General features: G+C 35.6%; 1 protein-coding gene across 16 annotated transcripts in view; it reads right to left on the bottom strand.

Annotated features, from left to right (window-relative positions):
* Bptf (bromodomain PHD finger transcription factor) overlaps positions 1–22,881 on the bottom strand; it is a 134,404-nt gene that overhangs the window by 38,346 nt on the left and 73,177 nt on the right. For all 16 annotated transcript variants that reach the window (XM_078041853.1, XM_078041850.1, XM_078041851.1 and 13 more), the window contains 6 exons: positions 13,063–13,192; positions 12,534–12,672; positions 8,727–8,906; positions 5,326–7,636; positions 759–883; positions 128–256 (listed from right to left, as the gene is read on the bottom strand). In XM_078041853.1, coding sequence (XP_077897979.1) covers positions 128–256; positions 759–883; positions 5,326–7,636; positions 8,727–8,906; positions 12,534–12,672; positions 13,063–13,192 — 3,014 coding nt within the window. The remainder of the gene's footprint in view (positions 1–127; positions 257–758; positions 884–5,325; positions 7,637–8,726; positions 8,907–12,533; positions 12,673–13,062; positions 13,193–22,881) is intronic.

Raw genomic sequence — 22,881 nt, 5'->3', positions numbered from 1 at the left:
GTGTCTTGGGGTGGAGTGGGAGCTTTTTTGAAAGCTGAATAGTTAAGGAAATAATTACTATCAAATTTCATAAAAAATATGGTTAACTGGTCAGTAACAAATGGATGGAAATTCTTCTATTCCTTACCTTTTGGTGCTTCTGGAACTCCAATGGGGCAAATGATTTTCCTGATACAATATTCAGAACGAATACCATAAGGACCAACATCTCGCCTCTTAATTATTTCTGTTGTTGTGATTTCCATTTCAGATGTTTCTATGGTGATTTAATTCATACAGTATTAATAACCACCTAGAAAACTCAAGAGACCAAAGAGGTACATCTGGTACTTTTAAAAAGAGACATCTATGGAATAAACTTTCAGAAACATTTGATTAATTACTGACTACAGCATCACTCCTAGACTGCAGTAATACTAAGATTCATCTACACGGAGAATTTTTATATACTTTTGGGTATAGATTAATGATGGGTGGTAATGCTCAGTCAGCATAATAAAAACACTAGAACCAAACCAACAAGCACAGGGTCCAGAAGTTTCAGTTTAAATGACTTATACTCTACAATAATAAATATCATTTTGAAATTAAAATGGTTCACCTATGATGACTCACCTTATAATATGACCTTTCCTCCTGGCCCCTGGGATTTTATGACAGGTGCCATAAAATCTGTATTTTTATAAATAACAGAGATGCTTAAAATTCAGTGAATGGTCAAGTGATTTTATCTTTTGAACTTAAGTAAACCCCTTTACCTGTCCGTGTAGTCCCTCCTCCTGGAGGTGCCTTGGCTGCCATGTCATCCCATCTCAAACTGGCCCACAGTAACCGTAACATCAGGCTCACTCCTGCTAAGGACTTAACAGTCTGAAGTCTATACCTGCAAGAACAACCCAAGTAAAACTACATATATACACATACACACACCAACAACACAAATACTCCCCTCTCTCTACAAACTGAAGGATTGTGAGTTTTGTCCTTATTATGACTTTAGTATTTATAATGTGGTTTTATAAGACTGTGGCATTACATGTCCCTTAAAAGAAGAACTTTTGTTCCAAGGAATAACATGTATCCAACAATTTTAAATGCCATATAAGTATGAAAAGAGGACATGGCATGTTTCATTGGAAGGTCGCCATATCAATGATTTATGAAGATTTCATAAATTAATTCCAAAATGTTAGAAAAAGTATGAAGAGCAAATAGAGAAAAATCAGTTAACTCTTACTAAATATAACAGAGAAGTTTTGAAGGATAAAATTGTGACTAATTAGATTTTTGTTGAAACAAAAATATTGAATTTATTCACATTTTCTCAAAAAAGCAAAACAAAAGTAAAAACCCTTTAAAAAATCTAGTAAGACCTTTCCAAATAGAAAGAAAATTTTGTATCCAAATAGTGATTCTTCAGAACATAAAGTACAGTATGATGAATACTCCAAATGCTAATAACATTTTAACAAAGTTAGTATAGTTTGGGGACCCCCCACAAAAAATAAAACATCATTAGAAAAAGAACAAAACATATTAGTTACTAATCAGAAGAAAAAGGAATCTACATCCATACTTTCTCCTAAACATTATGTATGGTGTTGTTGAAAATTTTTAACACAAAAGACATATTTCAAAATGAAATTACAACTGCAATGAATATCATGCCCTAAAATGCAGTTTACCATAAAATGCTTTAATGCAATCCTGCATTAAATTCTTCATTCAATTCTCCATCAGGATCTCTAGATAACTAAATAGTCTTTGAACATTTTCACACTATGTAAATAAATATATTGGTTGACTGCAGTGTATAGGAAGCCTATAAAATGAAAATAATTTCCTCCCACTAACAGAGGTAGACAGTAAATCTTCAGACAACTTAGCATTTGAAAAGGCAATATTTTCTACTGTTATCATTAGTTGGAAAAACAAACAATGTAAGAAAGGGAAAGTTCTACAGCTTTCTAATTTCCCATCTCTGCGTGCAGATCCCATTATTTTTTCAACTTCTTACCATTCTGTGAATCTTTTTTTTGGGGGGGGGGTTACTATGGATTGAATTGGGGGTACTTGACCACTGAGCCACATCCCCAGCATTTTTTTGTATTTTTATTTAGAGACAGGGTCTTACTGAGTTACTTAGTGCCTCGCCATTGCTGAGGTTGGCTTTGAACCTACAATCCTCCTGTTTCAGCCTTACTCTGTGACTCTTCTAAGCTGGACAGATCTTCCCTTCCTTAAATCATGAGGGGAATGTTAGCAAGTGCAGGGATGTTCTGAGAGGGGGAAAGTGTCTGTCACTTTCAGACCATACCCTATAAAAATCTCTGAGGAACTGTGCTCTCATGGAAGAAAGCAAATGAACACTTCTATGGGAAGAAAAGTTCACACTTATTGTCTTTCTTTCCCCACTAGTTTTCTATGGCCAAATAATAACTTCAAAGCATCCCTATTTTAAAATGGCTTTAACATTAGGAGAGAAACACACCTCGTGGATCATAAGCCTGCTTGTTCAATCGCTCATTCAAAAAATAGCTGACAGAGCTCAGCTCTGTGGCAGAGCACTTGCTTAACCCATGCCAGGGCCTGGGTTTGATGCCCAGAATGAAAAAATAAATAAAAGTAAAAAGGTTGAGTGCCTTCTAGGTGTTGGACTATGTGAAAGGAACTGGTGACACAGAAGTGAACTCTAATCTGTCCCTGTGTTCTCAGGAGCTGTAGAGAGGAAGTACAAGGGAGGGACATCTGACTGGGTTCAGTCAAGTCAGCAATTTGCTGGCTTTTCCCAGGACAAGTTAAGGGTATGGGGCTGACTGAAGGCAACGGGCACACCTAAGGCTAAAGAGGAAAGTGCAAGAGCACACACTTCTTCCCAGACACCACATCCAATATATTATGGCTCAGGAGGGGGTGTGGAGATGCAGAAAGAGGTGACGCTGGCATGTAAGAGGAAGGCAGAAACCAGAATGTGCTGAGCCAGACTGAAGGTTTAAGGAAGAGCATTAAAAGACAATGTTCAGGGCTCCCCTACTAGACAGGTTGTAAAGGGAAGTACTCCCCACAGGTATGATCTACAGGTGACAGAGGCTTTCCCTCTTCTCCCTGCAATAGTCAGCAAGTCCCTCAGCTCATTCAGAATATTCATGGGACAGACTGGCATTTTAAGAAGATGCATCGGGCAGCATTGTGGAGGACAACTACCAGCTCAAAAGTTCTAACAAAATACAAAGTCAGGACCTGGGGAAAAGGAAATAAGGGAATGGACAGGGTGAGGGGAATAGGAGGCTCTATAGCATTTATGAGACAAGTTTTCCTTCTCTCATACTGTTCAGCCTTAAGATTAAATAAACACAAATCATACATGCACCATTGGCATTCTTAGCTCCTACTCTAAGCAACAAACATATTTGATTCAAGTGTTAGTATAAAAGTGCATTTCACATGCATGGTTTTAAGTGACTTTTTAAAAATTGCATTCTAAAATCAAGAATAACTTACATATGTACCCATGCCTCCATTAGATAGTAGGGATTATGTTTGTCCCAACTACAGCGAATTAAGATGTTAGCATATATTTGAAGGCAATTATTTATAAAAAATGTACAGGAAGGTATTTCCTTCTACTAAAGAAAAAGATGAGAAAATAACTACACAGATACAAATTGTGTCACAACGCATATTAAAACATAATATAAGGCTCCTGAAACCCAGCCGTGCAGAGAAGGGCCCTGAGTGCCACATGATTAGGATTGGTGTCTATTTCTTCTTGATAGTTCAGAGAAAAGTGCTTCCCAGTTGAGCCTACCTTCCACTTCAGAATAGAAAAGAGCAGAAAGGCCAGCCTCCGCAACTGCCAGGTCATTTTAATTAAACTATTTGTACACAGTAACTTTTCCAGTGGGAAAGAAGTTACCTGCAGGACAGTCAAGGATACATTTTGGGACCGCTCTCAATGAAGAAAGCAGAAAAGTGCAGAGTAATCCTACAAATCCATGAACTGTAATGAAGAGTTCCTTGATTCCCTGCAGGATTCTGCAAATCCTTCATTGCAGGCCCTGCAGAGAAATTGTACTTTTCAGCTGTCTCTATTGAATGTGTAATGGAGTGATGATATTTTATTTCAAATCAAAAGATGAGTTATAAAAAACTTGGTCATACAAACTAAGACTGCTTGTATTAGTAAGTTAATTCCTTTATAGAGAGCACTTATTTACATTCTTTTTTGGTCTTTTCTGATACTAGCTGACTGTAAAATAAAGGACACAAAAAAGTGTAATTTTAAAGAAATTGGAAACATAAAAAAGACACAGAAATTAAATCTTAAAAGAAATGAAATCTGCTTAGTAACTTGCTGAAATAATAATTTCAGGAATCTAGCAAAATCTAATAGCTACTAAGATCAATCCTGATTTCCTCAAGTATATTTCCCATACACTTCTGTTTCCAATGTTTACTTCCATCCTTCTCAATTATAAGATTGAAAAGATAAGGAAAAAAGACACGAAAAAGGACAAATATGTGAAATGTGAGATAACAGGAGATAAAATTCTAGAATGGGATTTAGGAAAATCAGGCACTAATTCATAATGCTGCCCTTCTAGAGTCAGAGACAAATCATCACATATCTATAAAAGAATTTCTAAGATCTCTTCCCAATATAAAAACTACATGACTTTATAATTGCCAATACTATATACTTATGATTTGTCCCCCATACCTGAAGTGCCCAGAAATTTTTAAATTAGAACTATTTCTGGGTTTCAAACTTTCCTAAGGAATAGCAGGATGTACTTTTTCTCATATAAATAGCAGAACTCCAAACATCATGCAAATAAACTACATTAGGAAGATTTCCATATTATGATGAACTTTATACAATTTATAGTCATGTTTCCTTATGTCTTAGGTTTCCATGAATCACCTATACAATACAAACATTCCAGAAAGATGGTGATTATCCAATTCTGTGGTTATCTTGTTCAAGAGTAAACAATATGGCAATAACTTGCAAAGTTAGACACAAAAATAACCAGGTTCAACATGTTCTTTTCGTCATGTGAAAGTTAAAACTAGAAGTCGTGTTAAAGAATTCCCTTACATTTTAATTTTTAAAACATTTTTTCCTTAGTAAAGTTATTACCTACGTAAGCTGGCTGAGTTGGAAGTTTCCTATGTTTTACTTCCAGTTACTAACTTTGGTCACTAAACAGATGCTTCCCTATCTTATCTCTATTATCTCATTTTGTTAGAAAATGAGATACTTTTAGGAGATAATTTTTGTAAACCTTTGTCCCTCCCCCAAATACATTCTAAAGCACATACCTCCATGTGATACCAAAGGTTGGTCTAGGAGAAGGATACGGCCATATGTCCAAGGCAGGTTTGGCATTATAATTAAAATAAGGGACTTCTCGGATTCCTCCTTTTCTTGCCAACTTTTTTAAGTCATCATTAGGCAAAACAAATATGCTCTTCTTGCTGCTCTTGGTAATAAACTTTCTATAGGATGGTAGAGCTGTACCTGAGCGAGTCTTCTTCGGTCTTGAAAATTTCATCAGTTTCACCTTGTCTCTTGTGGAGTACTCTTTGCTCACAGTCATGGATGTTACCAGTGTGCCTCCTGCAGTGGTCAGTGAGTCTGTCACTGTCGTGGTGACCACCGTTTTGCTTTGTTCCTTTACAGAGATGATGTCCACACTGCTGCCAGTGGAGGGGGTGGATAGCTTTGTTACTGTCGTGGTGGTTGTGACAGTGGACTTGGCACAATTTTCTGTGGAAGAGACTACAGTTTGCTTATCACCTTTTGCTACCTTGATTACGGTTTTTGACTCTGTGGCCACTGTGGATGTCATCGTGGTAACTTCTGTGATGACTGTTTTTCTTTTAGCTTCTCCATTAACATTTTCATCTTTGTTGGAGGACAGACCATTTTCATCAATAAAATCACTACTGAGGTTAGATTCCTCTTCAGACGTGATAGGTGATGGAGTAACCTTCTTAACTTCTGAGGCTTCGATTTCCATATCTTCTACCTGATTAAATGAACTGCTTCCAGGACAAGACGGTAGAGGCGAGGGGGGCTCTGTACTGTCAGACTCTTTGGTTGATGATGGTAGCGCCTCAAGGCTATCTTGGTAATTACCTGCACCAGCTGAAGAACTCAGTACACGTGACTTTGTATCTGAATTATTTTTTTCATTAAAATCTTCCATAATAACATCACCATTAATGAATGGCTTTACACCTGACTGTTTAACAGTTAATGACTTAATATCATTTTCAGGAATTATTTTATTTATATTATTAACCTTTGGTTCAACATTACCACTTATGATTTTACTTTCGGAGACTTCTTTCAAACATTCACCTTTCAAACATACCTTAGGTTTATTATCTTTTCCATTTATTTGAAATGTGCTTGTTTTCTGGCTTTTCTTTTCAGACTCTCGATTTTCACTATTCCTTTTGTCAGTGATATTTTTTAGATTTATTTGATCAATACATTTATTAACTGGCCTCTCCTCTAACTTGTGCTGTTGACTTGTTTTTTTACCATTTGTTTCAGTTACCTTACCCTGCAGCCTGTCATCACAGTTTCCAGTGGACTTATCAGAAACAAACTCACATTTCAATGGCTCCAAGCTTTCATTACCTTGTTCTGGAGTTATGAACTGTTCAGAAACACCTTCATTGCTATTTTGAACAATCATATCTTCTTCACTGCTATCTTGAATAGACATAGTATCAGAACTATTTTCCAAAGTGCTATTATATTCAGAGTCACATCCTAGTTTTCCATCAAAGTCCGATGCTTTTGACAGAGATGGGGCATCTCGGTCACTAGTACTCTTAGGTACGGATGGAAGTAGAGCACTCTTGGAAGATGAAACGATGGTGTCATTATCCCCCTGTATGAGTGGTTTTTTGTTCTTATAGATCAAAGTATCAATATCATCTGTACTGGCTGGTTTAGAGTCATCAATGAAAACATCACTTCCTTTTGTTTGAATCTTACCAAGTTCCTGGCCTTTACTGGCAGGTTCAGAGACATTCTCATCTATGTCATTTTCAATAGAATTTTGTTTGTGATAGTTCATCCTGGGACTCTGATTGGAGACATCATCTAACGCCTGATCTTTTGGATGACGTTTGTCTCTGTTAAGACTAGGATCACTGATTCCAAGAACCGAGGAATCACTTTGTGAGCACCCCTGAGTCCAGTCCTCTGCTGTATCATGACCTACACCGGGGCTCTGTTCTTGTCTAAGCAAGTCACTATGACACCCTTCTTTTGCTTTTGTTATTACTGGTGACTCAGAAAGACTTTTCAATGAACTTTGAGAAGGCTTTCCTGGGCCCTTCATTCCGCCCTCCAACTTCATTTTTTCATGGCGTTGTTTTTCTTCCAGTGTAAACTGTTTAATTCTCCTTTCAAGAAGTCCATCTAATTTGGATGATTTTATTTTCTTTTTGTAACTAGTCCTTAGATGGAAACCTTCACTGACATTGACCACATCTACTTGAGAACTTTCCTGACAATTTATTTGGGACTCTGTTTTCACATCATCATCTATTTCCATTGGTTCTTCCTTGAAGGATTTATCAATGTCAGAATATAAAAGTTCTTTAACATCTGTGAAATAAAGACATTTAATAAGTGTAATTTCTATTCTAAAACGAGGAATTTATGAGACTGTTATTTTTAAAAGGACCTGTTTTTCTTCTTTTCACATCAGGGCTTTAAAAAAGTAAATATTTCAAAGCTCTTGATACATGATTAAAATATGAACAGGGCTAAACTTTATAAAAGGTTAAAAAAACACATAAAATATATATTTCTGAATTCACAAATTTACAATTATCCAAATATTCTGATTCTTAATATCTAAAAGATGGAATGCTGTAATGGAAAATTACTTAGTGTGTGATATGCTATTGCACAAACTAGTGGAAGATTTTGTACTTTATAGTTATGTATCTTTAGATGCATGCACTGTCTAGCTCATATAGTTTTTAAAAAACTACTTTTAACAAAAGACTAGTTTTTCAAAAGGTAAACATGAGTTACCATAGGATTCAGCAATTCCACTCCGAGGTAAACATGAGTTACCATATGATTCAATAATTCCACTCCTAGGTATTTCTACAAAAATACTTGTACATGAAGTTCATTAGCAGCATTATTCATAAAAGCTAAAATGTGGAAAAAGCCCAAAGTCCATCAGGCAATGACTGGATAAACAAAATGTGGCCAATCAATCCAATGTAATATTTATTTGGAAATAAAGTACTAAAATATACTACAATATGGATGAACCTTGAAAATATTTTAAGTTAAAGCAGCCAGTCATAAAGGAAAGCATATTATCTGATTCCACTTAAGTGAAATGTCCCAAACAGTCAAATCCACAGAGATAGAAATAGATTGGTGAGCTGGGGACATCTGAGAAAGGACTGGGAAGTGACTGCTGGTGAGTATGAGACTTCTTTTCCAGACTTCCTTTCCAGGTGATAAAAATGTTCTAAAATTGATGTGGTAATGGTTGAACTACTCTGGAAACATACTAAAACCTCTGTATTTACACTTCAATGGGGGAACTGTAAAACGTATAAATTATGTTTCAATAAAGCTGTTACCCTATCAGACAGACACACTGTGGTGTGAATCTGATGCCCTGCACTCTCACCACACTGAGGCTGCCCTCCACTTGGCCTCTCTTTACCTTGGTCCTTCTTTTCAGTACTCTTTGAGATCTCCATTTCACTTTGATCTGTTCCTTTTGCAGCATCTCCATCTTTTACTTCAGCTTTCTCAGAATCCGGGTCTGCTTTAATTTTTTTTGGACTTCGTGGACTTTTCCTTTTATCTGATTCATCCATATTTTCATCCATGCTATTTTTGGCTAAAAAGAACCACATTTATGTCAATTACAATTATTTCCAATATTAGAAATTTACTTTAATGGATACAGTTTAATAGAAATAACCAAGTATTTTCCAGTAAGCCATATTTCACTAAAACAACAAAGCTGAAGGTACATTATAATTTTTTACATTAAGTTGCTCAAAAAAATATTTTAACAAGCCACTAGTAGCCCCTTCTACAAGTTGTAAGAACCTTGGTATTTAAAATAGACAACTATAAATGTTTGGATTTTTTCCTTGCATTGAAGATCTTCATGGGCTGGTGATGCAGTTTAGTGAGAGAGTCCCTGCCTGGCATGTGTAAGGCCCCGAGTTCCATATCCAGCATCATATTTAAAAAAAAAAAAAAAAAAAAAAAAGTCTACTTAACATAAATAGTATCTCAAATCTAATCTTTACTAAGATTAAAAAATGTTGTGCAATATAAATGCCCATTTTTTTTTTATTGTTGGTCGTTCAAAACATTACACAGTTCTTAATACATCATCTTTCACAGTTTGATTCAAGTGGGTTATGAACTCCCAACTTTACGCCGTATACAGATTGCTGTTTCACATCAGTTACCCTTCCATTGATTGACATATTGCCTTTCTAGTGTCTGATGTATTCTGCTGTCTGTCCTATTCTCTACTATCCCCCCTCCCCTCCCCTCCCCTCCCCTCCCCTTTTCTCATCCCTGTTTAATGTAAATCTTCTTCTCAAGCTCTTCGTCCTTACCCTGTCCTTGTTTACTCCCCTTATATCAAAGGGGTCATTTGGTATTTGTTTTTTAACGATTGACTAGCTTCACTTAGCATAATCTGCTCTAATGCCATCCATTTCCCTCCAAATTCTATGATTTTGTCGTTCCTTAATGCAGAGTAATACTCCATTGTGTATAAATGCCACATTTTTTTAATCCATTCATCTATTGAAGGGCATCTAGGCTGATTCCATAATCTTGCTATAGTGAATTGTGCTGCTATGAACATCGTTGTAGCAGTGTCTCTGTAACATGCTCTTATTAGGTCTTTAGGGAATAGACCGAGAAGGGGAATAGCTGGGTCAAATGGTGGTTCCATTCCCAGCTTTCCAAGAAATCTCCATACTGCTTTCCAAATTGGCTGTACCAATTTGCAGTCCCACCAGCAGTGAACAAGAGTGCCCTTTTCCCCGCATCCTCTCCAGCACTTATTGTTGTTTGACTTCCTAATGGCTGCCAATCTTACTGGAGTGAGGTGGTATCTTAGGGTAGTTTTGATTTGCATTTCTCTAACTGCTAGCGATGGTGAGCATTTTTTCATGTACTTATTGATTGATTGTATGTCCTCCTCTGAGAACTGTCTGTTCAGGTCCTTGGCCCATTTATTGATTGGGTTATTTGTTATCTTATTGTCTAATTTTTTGAGTTCTTTGTATATTCTGGTTATTAGGGCTCTATCTGAAGTGTGTGGATTAAAGATTTGTTCCCAGGATGTAGGCTCCCTGTTTATCTCTCTTATTGTTTCTTTTGCTGAGAAAAAACTTTTTAGTTTGAGTAAGTCCCATTAGTTGATTCTAGTTGTTAACTCTTGCGCTATGGGTGTCCTATTGAGGAATTTGGGGCCCGATCCCACAGTATGTAGATCATAACCAACTTTTTCTTCTATCAGATGCCGTGTCTCTGATTTAATATCAAGCTCCTTAATCCATTTTGAGTTAACTTTTGTGCATGGCGAGAGATAGGGGTTCAGATTCATTTTGATGCAAATGGATTTCCAGTTTTCCCAGCACCAATAAATGCCCATTTTTAAAGCGATGCCAGAGGTCAGAGAATAACAGCCAACCAAACCAAACACATCTAACACTCTGGTCTTGAGGGGCCAAGTCAAAAGTTTCCCAAAGTGCATTTCTGTTTTTCAACATAAATGTGCCTCCATCACCCAATCAGACATGGTTAGCTATTACTATAGCAACAGGTAGTTCTGCCAGAATTAATTGGTGGTTACTATTGCCTCCACTATGATTTCTATTTCGTAGTTAAGCCCAGAGCCAGGGGCAGTATGCACTGCTGCTTTATTCCCTGCTACCACCTGGGAAGAAAGGCTCAAAAAGACCCAACTTGCTGGGGCTAGGGGTGTAGCATGTTCAAGGCTCTGGGTTCAACCCCTATATGGCACAAAAAAAAAAAAAAAAATCAACTTGGTACCAGACTAAATAAAGTCTAGCATCTGAATATGAGAAATCTTATACTAAGTAGACATAAAGTAAATCTGCAAAAGCATAAATAATCTGTACATTGATCATCTGTATTTTACTATGTATGTATCAAACCAGTTCAGACACAATTAAAGAGCTCTCTAGATTTTGAGTCCTAAGAGGATAACTAGAACAACAAAAATGGTAATAAAAGAGCCTTACAATAATCTGATGGAACTTATTATAATGGATATAATTTGATAATAATATAACTGAGTATTGACTGTTGCTATTTATCAAATAGAATTTCAATGAACAATTTCCAAGATACTACTAGACCTGACAAAATAAATTCCAATTTTACTTATAAAGTATGTATTTTTCCTATTCAAAGATAAACCAATATTAACTTTTCTATATTAAATATAGATTTGTGCTATATTTCTATAGCACAAATCTACCAGTCCAGGTTTCATCACAGCCATTCACAAAGAAGCCAAATTGATTAATTAGGTAAGTACACACTATTGTGCACTACATATAGGTTTCACAGGGAAGAACACATCATAACGCAAATCAGCAGATTATAATAAGTAGTAAGCACAGTGGTTCTTGAAAATCACTTAGGTAACAAAGGGAAGAGACTGCGTGGCAGACAGTAAACAGGGCTATAGAAGCCAAGAGCCACAGGATCTGGTCAGGGATTTACTACTTTCTGCCTATGTGAACACTGGTGTGTCATTTAGTCTTTGAAAAGGAAAGTCTATCTCTAATCTGTGATTCTAAATGCTAAAGTTTGTTAGCCAATAGGCAAAAACAAAGCTCATTTATATGACTGTGATAGGAGACTTGATCACTTCCTTTCTAGGTTTGCTATGTACAACAATGCTGAGGTTACCAGATATGTGACTCCTCCAGAAGTCAGCCAGAATTGAGTTTAATATTTTAGAAAAGCAATACTATAATTAAGTGGCTGTGGTTTCAAAAAAATAAATAATTGTTTGTAGAGCATTTCATCTTTTTTTAATTTTTTTTAGTTGTAGTTAGCCACAATACTTTATTTTTATTTAATTTTATGTGGTGCTGAGGATTGAACTCAGTGCCTCACACATGTTAGGCAAATATTTTACCACTGAGCTATAATCCCAGCCCCTTTGTATAGTATTTCTTTAACTGCAATTCTAGATACCAAAATCCTGTGAATATAGATAATTTTTTAAATTTAAAGAGTTTATAATTAGTAAGTGACAACAGTAATTTTGCACATACTATCAGAAGTTTCAGAAATGCTTTTATCCAAAATATGGCCAATATACTATCAGTTTATAAGAAAATAATACAAATCAAATGTGGTTATTCAGAAAAAAATATAATTTTTATTAGTAAAAGAAACTAAGTATTTAAAATTTTCATATTAAACATAAATATTAAAAGACTCAGTTACTTACTTCCTTCTAATGACTTCCTATAATTCACATTAGTATTGCCAGGCAATTTAGGAACAAACCTATAAACATGAGTTTTACTAATCCAGCTCCAGCCACCATATCCTGTTACTCTATACTCCTCTCCTTTTTGTTTCCAAACCTGGTATAAATGAAAACAAGTTAATCAAACAACATAACATGTGTGGCATTACACTTTATCAAACAAGAGTAAGATTCAGGCAAACAGAATTTATCAATCAATTTAATTTCCACTGGGAATCAGAGATTTATAAAAGAACTTACAATTATTTCTAAAATGCAAACTTTGAACAAAGTTTTAGTTTTTTTTTTATATAGCAATTTCAACAAATTGGTCTCACACACTAATCTTTAGTAAGAGGAATCTAGGCTTATAAAATTATCAGAAAGATGTACTTCATCGCAACTGTATTAATTAAAAGGTTATGTGAGAAGTGAAAATTATAAGTTATTTGAAGTTGTAAAATAAAGGTCAAAAACAAAAATGGTGGCTAACACTTTTTAAAATTACCTGATGTTTAACTGGAAATGTGTATTTTACCCATGTAGCTTGCTGCATTGTTTCTTCCTCTTCTTGTTTTTTCTCTTTTTTTTTTACTTTCTCCTTTTCTTCTCTTTCAATTGATGTCATTCTATGTAACCTAAAAACACATAGATACAATAATACAGAAATACACTTAACTTTGAAAAAAATAAAAAAGGTAAAAAACACTATACTGAAAATTAGGCACAAAACCAAAGAGTGGTTAGTTGTAATCCCACAAACCCAATGCCAACTGACAAAAATAAATAGATGTAGAATTTTGTAACAGGAAAAGTCAGAATAGAAAATGGCAAAAATGGCTATCTTTTTCATATACCTTCCTGAAAGAAAGACTTCTGTTTTATTCTTGAAAGATTTCATGCATATATCACTTATGTATCCCTTTATATAGTCCATCATGCACACTCAGGTTTCTCTTAAGATCTTATAAATCTTTTACCTTTTACATAGGTTATTGTGCATTTACACACAGGATACTGCTAGAACACACACAACTAGTTTATAATCAGTGAATAATTATACTAGTAGATCTTTCAGAGTAAAAGATCTTTTTAAAAGAACTAAAATATTATGCTGCTGCAAGGAGAAACTATATCTGACTGAATTAGTTCACTATGAAAGTATATTTTCAGTGTTTTTTTCCTTCCCACAAAGTCCAACAAATCCAAAAGCTTTTGTTTTTAATCAACTAGCACTGGAGATTTTAAAGTCTTCACAGGATCCACTAACAGAGAGTTCTGGTTTACTATATCCACAGAAAAAGGGGCCCATGGGGCGCCCCCTTTTGGAAGACAGGAGGAATCAGGAAAGAAGGTCCACAATGAACTCAATCATAAGACAAACGGCACAGCCACCCCCTTTTATCAGGCAAGAAAACAGGCACCTATGCACCTACCAGTAACGTGCAGGCCTGTGTGGAATTCTACATTTAGGTGATTAGTCTAGATTTTCATGAGTGGGAATATTGCTCGTAAACAGACATGAACCAAAATCTACAAAGAGAGGAGCTTCTGCCTCTAAGAGCTCCAGTGGCAAAACTACTTTTTATCCCGATCAAACCAGAGGAAGCAAATTTCTCATGCACACCTACGTGGGAAAGAACAGAGGCCTTTGTCAACTTGGTGTAGTGGTGCAAGAAGGAAGGGAAAACTGAATTCATTTTATCTTCATTTTACATCAAACATTCCCTATTTCTCTTCCTTTTCTCCCTGCCCTCCTTCCTTCTCCTTTTTTAAGAAGTCTTTGTGTTCCTATGATCATAGGACCTCAGTTCTCCCATGTTGAGAGTTCATGACTATTGACTGCACACAACTACAATAGAGAACATTCTCCATAAGGCCCCTCCAGGTTCTCCTAACATAATGGCTGGAGGGGAAAGGTGGTAGTTTCTCAGTAGCAACTAACTCACCTACTCAAATATCATCTATTCACCAACACTCTCAGAACCAGGAGTGAAACAAGCTCCAGAGGCATAGTATGGTGGATGCCTAGAGTGCCAATGCCAGAACCCAATAGTAGTTTCCAGAGTTTTTGTTACCTTGGCTTCTTCCACCTCTGAAAGGCCAGGTCCACATAATAACTGAGCCATCTTCTGAGAGAGGCCTGGAATGCAGCACTGTGTGGAAAATGCTAGCACCATGACACTCTGGGGCTCTTGGTTTCTATCCTCAAATTCAAATGATTTACACTTTACTGAGGCAAGCTGTTAAGTGTGATAGCTAAAATAGCTAATAACAAACAGCTTTATTTTATTATAGTTATTACAGCTAATCTGTGATGTTGACTGTCCCTGAGAAAATTCTATTCTTTTTTTCAGTTAAAAAAAAAATCACTGCTATCAAGATGATCCTTGTGGGAAGAGGCAGAATCACAGGGGAGCTTGGCAGGACCTCAGTCCTGTTTGTTAGGAAGAAATCTTTGTCACTACTGGTAGCCTGGAGGCCACAGAAAGGACGTTCTATCAGACTGGTAACATGCAGGCTTCAGCAGCCACTCCATTCTGGTAGACGCACTGGATGGCAGACTGTCCATCCTCATCCACACAGTCATCCGAGAGCTGGAATGGACTGAGTCCAAGGAATGGACTGAGCATCAACTTCACTCCTGGTATCCATGCAGTGCCCAGGATTCTGTTCTGTTATTATACTAAAACTACTGCATACAACATTTTTTATAGCATATCTTTCATGGTAAACTTGGGGAATATCCCTCTAGGTTCATTAGTGATGGGATGGCTGAGACCAGAAGTTCTTGCACTTAACATGCTGAGACAGTGCCAAACTGCTCCTCAGAACTGTGCAATCCAGCCTCCCTTTCATTACAAGGACAACCTGTTGTCCCGCACATCCATTCGAGCTGAGTTAGTATCAACCTTCTAAATTGTTAGCCCAACTGAGTAGTAAAATATGCTATCCCATGGTTCTTTAATTATGAGAGAAGTAATCATTTTTATGTCTACTGGCCTTTCATATTTATTTTTCTGCACAATGCCTGTTCAATTCCTTTGTCTTGTCTGTACTGGACTATTAGTCCTTTTCATTTATAAAAGGTCTTTTGTCAATTAAGGACATTTTCCATTTGTGGTGCAAATATTTTTCCTCAGTTTTTCATCTGTCTTTTGAATATGATTATAATATTTTTCCACACAGAATTTTAAATACATGTATCCACTTTTCTCCTGTATGCCATCTGGGGTTTTTATCTGTTTAAAAAGAAAGTATCACAACAAAAATATAAATTAATCCATGCTTTTGTATTGCAATTTTCTTTGTTTTAGGGTTTTGGTTTTTTTTTTTCTTTTTTCTTTTTCTTTGTTTTTTTTTAAATCTTCATCAATCTGAACGTTTTTGCTAAGGCAGGATCTAAGTGACATTTTCCCCAAACATGCCCTCTTTGATTTCTAACACTTGCTAAATTCCCACGTGCATTTAAATCTGTTTCTGAATTTCCTAATCTATTCCACTCCCCTCCTTTAGCAGGATTATTTTGATTAGTTTCAAAATATGCTCTAACACCTATTCTTAATATCCATTTCCCTAAGGCTATTCTTACATATTAATTTTTCTAGATGAACTATTAATATCATTTTGGTCAAGCCTCCCACAATCTCAGGAGGGCAAATCCTCTTCCCAAGGCAAAGTATTCTTTAAGACTTTAGTCAAGTTTTAAGGATTGTTTTATGCAAGTCCTGAATATTTATTCCTAGGAGTTTGGCAGCTTTATTGGTTATTGCTGGCATCTTTTCACGCAAGATTTTTTAAATATATAAAATGCAACAAACAAAGTTAAAAAATTGAACTTTACCAATAAGCAATGTATCAAAAGCTTGTGTTTCCTAACCCTTGGCAATTACTACTTCAACTTTTGTGTTAAATATTCCCTTGTTTATCTCCTCTCGGTTTTACTACCTATGTGTATATCCCAAATAGTGAAAAAGTTTGGCTTTTGAAAACTCAGTAGCAAGCATAAAACTAGCTGCATGAGCAAGAGAAATACTATCACTACAAAGATTTCCCAATAAAATATGACCTTCTTTCTGTGTCACACAGTCTGTCTGTTGCTTCAACAAAAATAAGAGCTTTTTTGGTGAGTTAGAGGGCAGGGTTATGAGCATGTCCAGGAAGACACAGGGCCCACCACAATCACGGTACCTGGCCGGCTGCAGTGCAAAACAGGTCCATTATCACCCCTTTGCCCACTTTGATGGAAGTCAGAGAGGAACAGAATTAAATCTAATTTGCTATTTTAACTCAGAAGAAGTAAGGCCCCTGGTGTTTTTTACATGGTTATTGTTTGTTTACATGAAAGCTTTTTATTTAGTATGCCACAAATCTTATTTAATTTTCATATTGTTTCTGATAGAATTTCAGCCATGAGGGGATTTCCTAAGTACATAATTAGATTATAATAACTGAGCCTATATCTTGGCAATGTTTACATATATCTCTTGGCAACTTGCATTGGCTATTGTTTTTAGTTAAAGTCAAAATATAGAAAAGGGGCTGGGGATGTAGCTCAGTTGGTAGAATGCTTGTCCTGCATATACAAGGTTCTTGGTTCAATCCCCAGCACCACAAAAAATAAACAAACAAACAAATAAATAAATAAATGAGAATTGAAAGGGGTGTGTGGGAGGGCACTGGGGCTGTAGCTCAGTGGCACAGCGCTTGCCTAGCACATGTGAGGCACTGGGGTCAATCCTTAGCACCACATGAAAACAAAAAAATAAAAAGGCATGCTATCCATCTACATGAATCAAAAAATGAAAATTTAAAAAGACATATAGTAATAGGCATCTTTATTTTGTTCCACCATAAGGGGAAGGCTTCAAAGGTTGCAGAGAGAAGGAAAATGGTTTGTTTGAAATAAATCTTTACCATTAAAAAAAAAAAAAAAAGACTTCATATTATTATTTAAGCTTTAAAAAACAACAATAATTGATAATGAACTGAGAAAACCAAAACTTTTCTGGCATCTAATGAACTGATCATAAATTTTTCTTTCTTTGACTTCTTAAATATTAATCTAATATTAGACCACGTTAACCATGCCTAGAAAGAATCCAGGTTTCTATTCTTTTAATTTCTTCCTGAGTATATTTGCTAATATTTTATTTAAGATTTCCTATGTACACATCTATTTATTAGTTATTCATCACTGATAAATATTAATAAAGGAAACAGGGCCATAATTTTCTATTTGTCTTTTTTTAAAATTATTTATTTATTTATGTATGTATGTATGTGGTGCTGCAGATTCAACCCAGTGCCTCACACATGCTAAGCAAGTGTTCTACCACTGAGCTATAATCCCAGCCCCTGCCTACTTCTTTTTATCAAGTTTTTTTCTTATCTTTTTTTGGGAGGTGAGTATTGAGTTTTGAACCTAGGGATACTTTACAACCAAGTTACATCATGAGTCCCCAACTCTTTTTATTTTGAGACAGTGTCTTACTAAATTGCAATCTGCAATTCTTCTACCTCAGCCTCCCAAGTCACTAGAATTACAGGTATGCACCATAGTTTGTCATTTTATATGCTAATAGAAATTATGATCTACAAGATTCCCCTCATTTTCTATTTCGGTATAAAACTTTAAAATTTTCTGATTCCTGAATTTCAAACAATTAAACAATCACAGATGCAGTAATATAACCAGAAATCCTTTTTCTAAGTGTGGTCCATAACCTACTGTCAAAAGACAGATCACCATAGCATCTCCTTTCCTACTCCCCCTCCAACCTCAAGTAAACCAAGGTGACTGCTTTCTCTATGAATGTAGGAAGCCTGGCTATTTTGTCAGGGGACCTGTAAGAGCTTTAAAATCCCCAGTGCTAGTACTAGAGAATCAGAAATATTGGTTAATAAGTTCCTTTCTTTATTCTTGATATCAGTCATTTGAGTTTTCTGGCTTTCCTTTTTTATTTTCCTTAATAATCTCATCAGAAGTTTGTGAATTATAATTTTATACATCTAAGGTATGTATGTTTGTTATTTCATTAAATCTGTCCTTATTTTCAACATTTCTTTCCTTTACATTGCCTCTTTGAGATGTATTCCTCACTAACTAATTTGCAGTTTTTCTTTTTTAAATACAAACACTGAGGACAACCAATTTCCTCTAGGAACTTTTTAATTGCATCCTACAAATTTCAATATATGTAGCTTTCATTAACATCCAAATCAAAATTGTTTTAGTTTTCATAATGACTTCTTGATCATATTTTACTTAAGTATTATTTCTTAAGCTTCAAGCACACAGCCCTTGAATTTCTTAAAACATTAACCATAAATATCTACATTCCCTCAATAATATTGTAATATATTAGCATACACGCTTTAAACAAATAATATCGAACTACAAGTATTTTTATTAATTTTTCATTTGTTTTAGTTATACATGGCATGCATTTATGCACTTTGATATATCATCACAGATAATTTTTCATTTTTCTGAGTACATGTTTTAGAATCATATTGGTCAGGCAGTCGCATATATACATTAAGTAATAATGTCTGTTTTATTCTACTATCTTTCCTATCCCTACATCCCCTCTCCTAACCTCCATCTAATCTAAAGTAATGTTATTCTTCTCTAGTGCCCCACCCTGACCCTGCATGTCTTACTGTGAATTAGCATCTGCATATTAAGGAAAACATTGGCCTTTGGTCTTTAGGGACTGACTTATTTTCCTTAGTATGATATTCTGCAACTCCATCCATTTACTGGCAAATGCCATAATTTCACTTTTTTAAAAGCTGAATAATATTCCACTAAATATTATTCCACTGAATGGATAAAGAAAATATCATATATTCTTTATCCATTCATCTACTGAAGGACCCTAGGCTGGTTTCATAGTTTGGCTATGGTGAATTGAGTTGCTATAAACATTGACGTAGCTGCATTACTGTAGTATGCTGATTTTAAGTCCTTTGGGTATAAACCAAGGAGTGCAATAGCTGGGTCAAAAGGCGGTTCCATTCCCAGTTATCTGAGGAATCTCCATACTGCTTTCCAAAGTGGTTGCACCAATTTGCAGTCCCACCAGCAATGTACAAGTGCACCTTTTCCCCCACATCCTCGCCAACATTTATTGTCACCTATATTCTTGATGACTGCCATTCTAACAGGAGTGAGGTGAAATCTCATTAGATGAAATGCATTTCTCTAATTGCTAGAGATGTTGAACACTATATATTTGTTGATCGACTATATTTCTTATGTGAAGTGTCTGTTCAGTTCCTTGGTCCATTTATTGATTAGGTTATTTGATTTTTTGGTGTTAAGTATTCTGAGTTCTTTGTATATCCTAGAAATTAATGCTTTATAGGAGGTGCATGTGGTAAAGATTTTCTCCCAATCTGTTGGCTCTCACATTATTGATTATTTCCTTTGCTAAAAAGCTTTCTAATTTGAATCCATCCCATTTATTTATTCTTGATTTTACTTCATGTGCTTTAGGAGTCTTGTTAAGGAAGTCAGATCCTAGACCGAAGATTTGCACTTATTTTTTCTTCTATTAGGCGCAGGGTCTCTGTTCTAGTGCCTCAGTCTTTGATCAACTTTGAGTTAATTTGTTCAGGGGTAAGAGATAGAGGTTTAATTTCATTTTGCTACATATTTTTAGTGAAAGAACTCTTTTCACTTTCTTCCATATTTACAGATCCAATTTCATTACAATTGTTGCTCTAATTTGACTTTTGCTGGTATATAGTAATCCATTATAAGATAATGTCAAAATTTAAAATTGCCTGATGATGGCTATTTGGGGATTATTTTCAAATTTTACCATTAAGTATAAAATTCTAAGGAACACTCATCTAACATGTGTCCTTGTGTAAACATGTAATATAGTTCCTCCATGATATTAAATACAAGAATTGCATTAACTTTTTCACCAAACTTAACTTTTTACACCACTCATTATACTACTGATCTGTATTAGAGTGTATTAGAGTGTATTAGAGCTGTCTTCTCTTATGTCACCTCTTTCTTAATATACTCTTTCTTTAAAAGTTTGACAATTTGATGGATGTGGAACAGTAGCCTATGTTTTGATGTGCATTTCCCAACTTACCATGAAATTGTTAAGCACCTTTTCAGCCTTCTTGGCTATTTGTGTCTCTTCTTGAGTAAATTATATTTTTAGTCTTTTTCCCCCCTACTAAATGGCTTCATGTTTTTCATATTATTGAAGTGTAAGAGTTCTTTAATATATTGTAGATACTACCAATTACAATAAAACAACAAAAATATATTCAACCAGTCCATGACCCAGTCTTTTAGGATAATACATTATTACAAGGCAGCCCAAATCCAACAAAAAACAAGCTACTACTATAAAGGAAGCATATAATAAAACACAAACTTTAAGGTTGTGGTTATCTAGCTGGTGTGGTGGTCCATGCCTATAATCCTGCCTACTTAGGGGGCTCATGCAGGAGGATCACAAGTTTGAAACCAGCAAGAGCAAGTTTGAAACACCCTGTCTCAAAATAAAATACAAAGAACTAGGGATGTAGTTCAACAGTAGAGTGCTTGCCGAGCATATACAAGACCCTAGGTTCAATCACCCCCTCCCCTTGCCCCAAAACAGTGGTTTTCTCGGGAGAAATAAGATAATGTGAGTGAAAACCAGATGCAATCATGGTAATGTCCTTATTTTTAAATTCGGTGGTTAATTCACAGATGTTCTTTTTTTGGGGGGGGGAGGGGGGCTGGGAACGGGGGACATAATTGGGGATTGAACCCAAGAGCACTTAACCAGTGAGCCACATCTCCAGCCCTTTTTACTTTCTAAGACAGAGTCTTGCTAAGTTGCTTAGGGCCTTACTAAGTTGCTGATGCTGGCCTTGAACTTATGATCCTCCTGCCTCAGCCTCCCAAATTGCTGGGGTTACATGTATGTACCACTTCCTGTGGCTTCATTTTTATTATTATCCATTACACCTTATGTTACACAGAATCTTACAGTTGTATCATTTATTAAACATAGGAAGTGTATACAGACATACACACTCTTGCACACTCATTCTCATCTGGCAACATGCTTGTAAATTCAAGAAATATCTGCCTTATATATATCACAGGAGATAATGAATGAGTCAGGAGAGGAAAAAAAACATGAAAAGGAATAAGTATGGAAGGAAAGAAAGGGTATCAGGAAATAAAAACAAGGAAGGAAGGGAAAAAGGAAGAAGGGAAAAAGAAAGAGGTGGCGGGGAGAAACAAACAGGGAGTTTCTTCCAGGGTTATAATGAAAATGTTCTATAATTTCTCTTTGGAGTTTTGTTAAAGTTTTGCTTTTTCACATTTAAGATTTGCTCATCTGGAATTGACTTCTTTGTGGTATAAAACACAGAACCCAATTTTCCACCAACATGGATAACTCGTTGCCCCCTCACCTTTCCCTGAACATTCATCCTCTGTAAATGCTACTTCAATTGTGTGTTACATTTCCATGTATGGGTTGGTCTGATTCTGGACTCTTTTTATACTGTACCATTGGTCTGTTTATCTTTGCGTCTATACCACTGCATTATTATAGCTTTAAAAGAAGTCTTGTAGGGGGCTGGGATTGTGGCTCAGTGGTAGAGCTTGCCTACCATGTGTGAGGCACTGGGTTCAATTCTCAAAACCATATTCAAATAAATAAAATAAAGGTCTATGAACAACTAAAAATATATTTTTTAAATATATTTTAAAAAATAAAAAAGAAGTCTAGTTACCTTGCAGAACAAGTCCCTCCCACCTGGTCTTTAAAATTTGCCTTTTCACTTTTTTTTTTTGTATCATCAGTTCTACAGAAAACCCAACTAAAACGTTTAATGTTATTTTAAATTAATTTATATATTAATAGGAGAAAACCTAAAGTTGTCAAGACACTGTACATAAACAAGAGAAAGTTTTCTACTTTTTCTGTATTATTTAATGTTTCTCAACAAAAATTTTCATAATTTTCTTCACGAAGATAATTTATTTTTATTTTTTATTTTTTTGGTGGTGTGTGTGTGTCTTTGTGGTGTTGTGGATTAGAACCCAGGGCCTTGTTGGTAGAACTCTACCAACTGAGCTATATCCCCAACCCAATAATTTATGAATATTTTAAAAATATTATTACTGTTAGACTGCTTTCAAAGCTTTTTATTAATTATCACAATAAAAAATATTTTTGAGCTGGGCGTAATGGCACGTGCCTGTAATCCCAGCGACCTGGGAGGTTGAGGCAGGAGAGCTGCAAGTTCAAAGCCAGCCTTAGCAACTCAGTGAGGCACTTAGCAATTC

Source organism: Ictidomys tridecemlineatus, chromosome 3, assembly GCF_052094955.1.
Source record: "Ictidomys tridecemlineatus isolate mIctTri1 chromosome 3, mIctTri1.hap1, whole genome shotgun sequence".
NCBI classification, from domain to species: domain Eukaryota; kingdom Metazoa; phylum Chordata; class Mammalia; order Rodentia; family Sciuridae; genus Ictidomys; species Ictidomys tridecemlineatus.
This window is presented reverse-complemented; position numbering and strand designations above follow the sequence as displayed.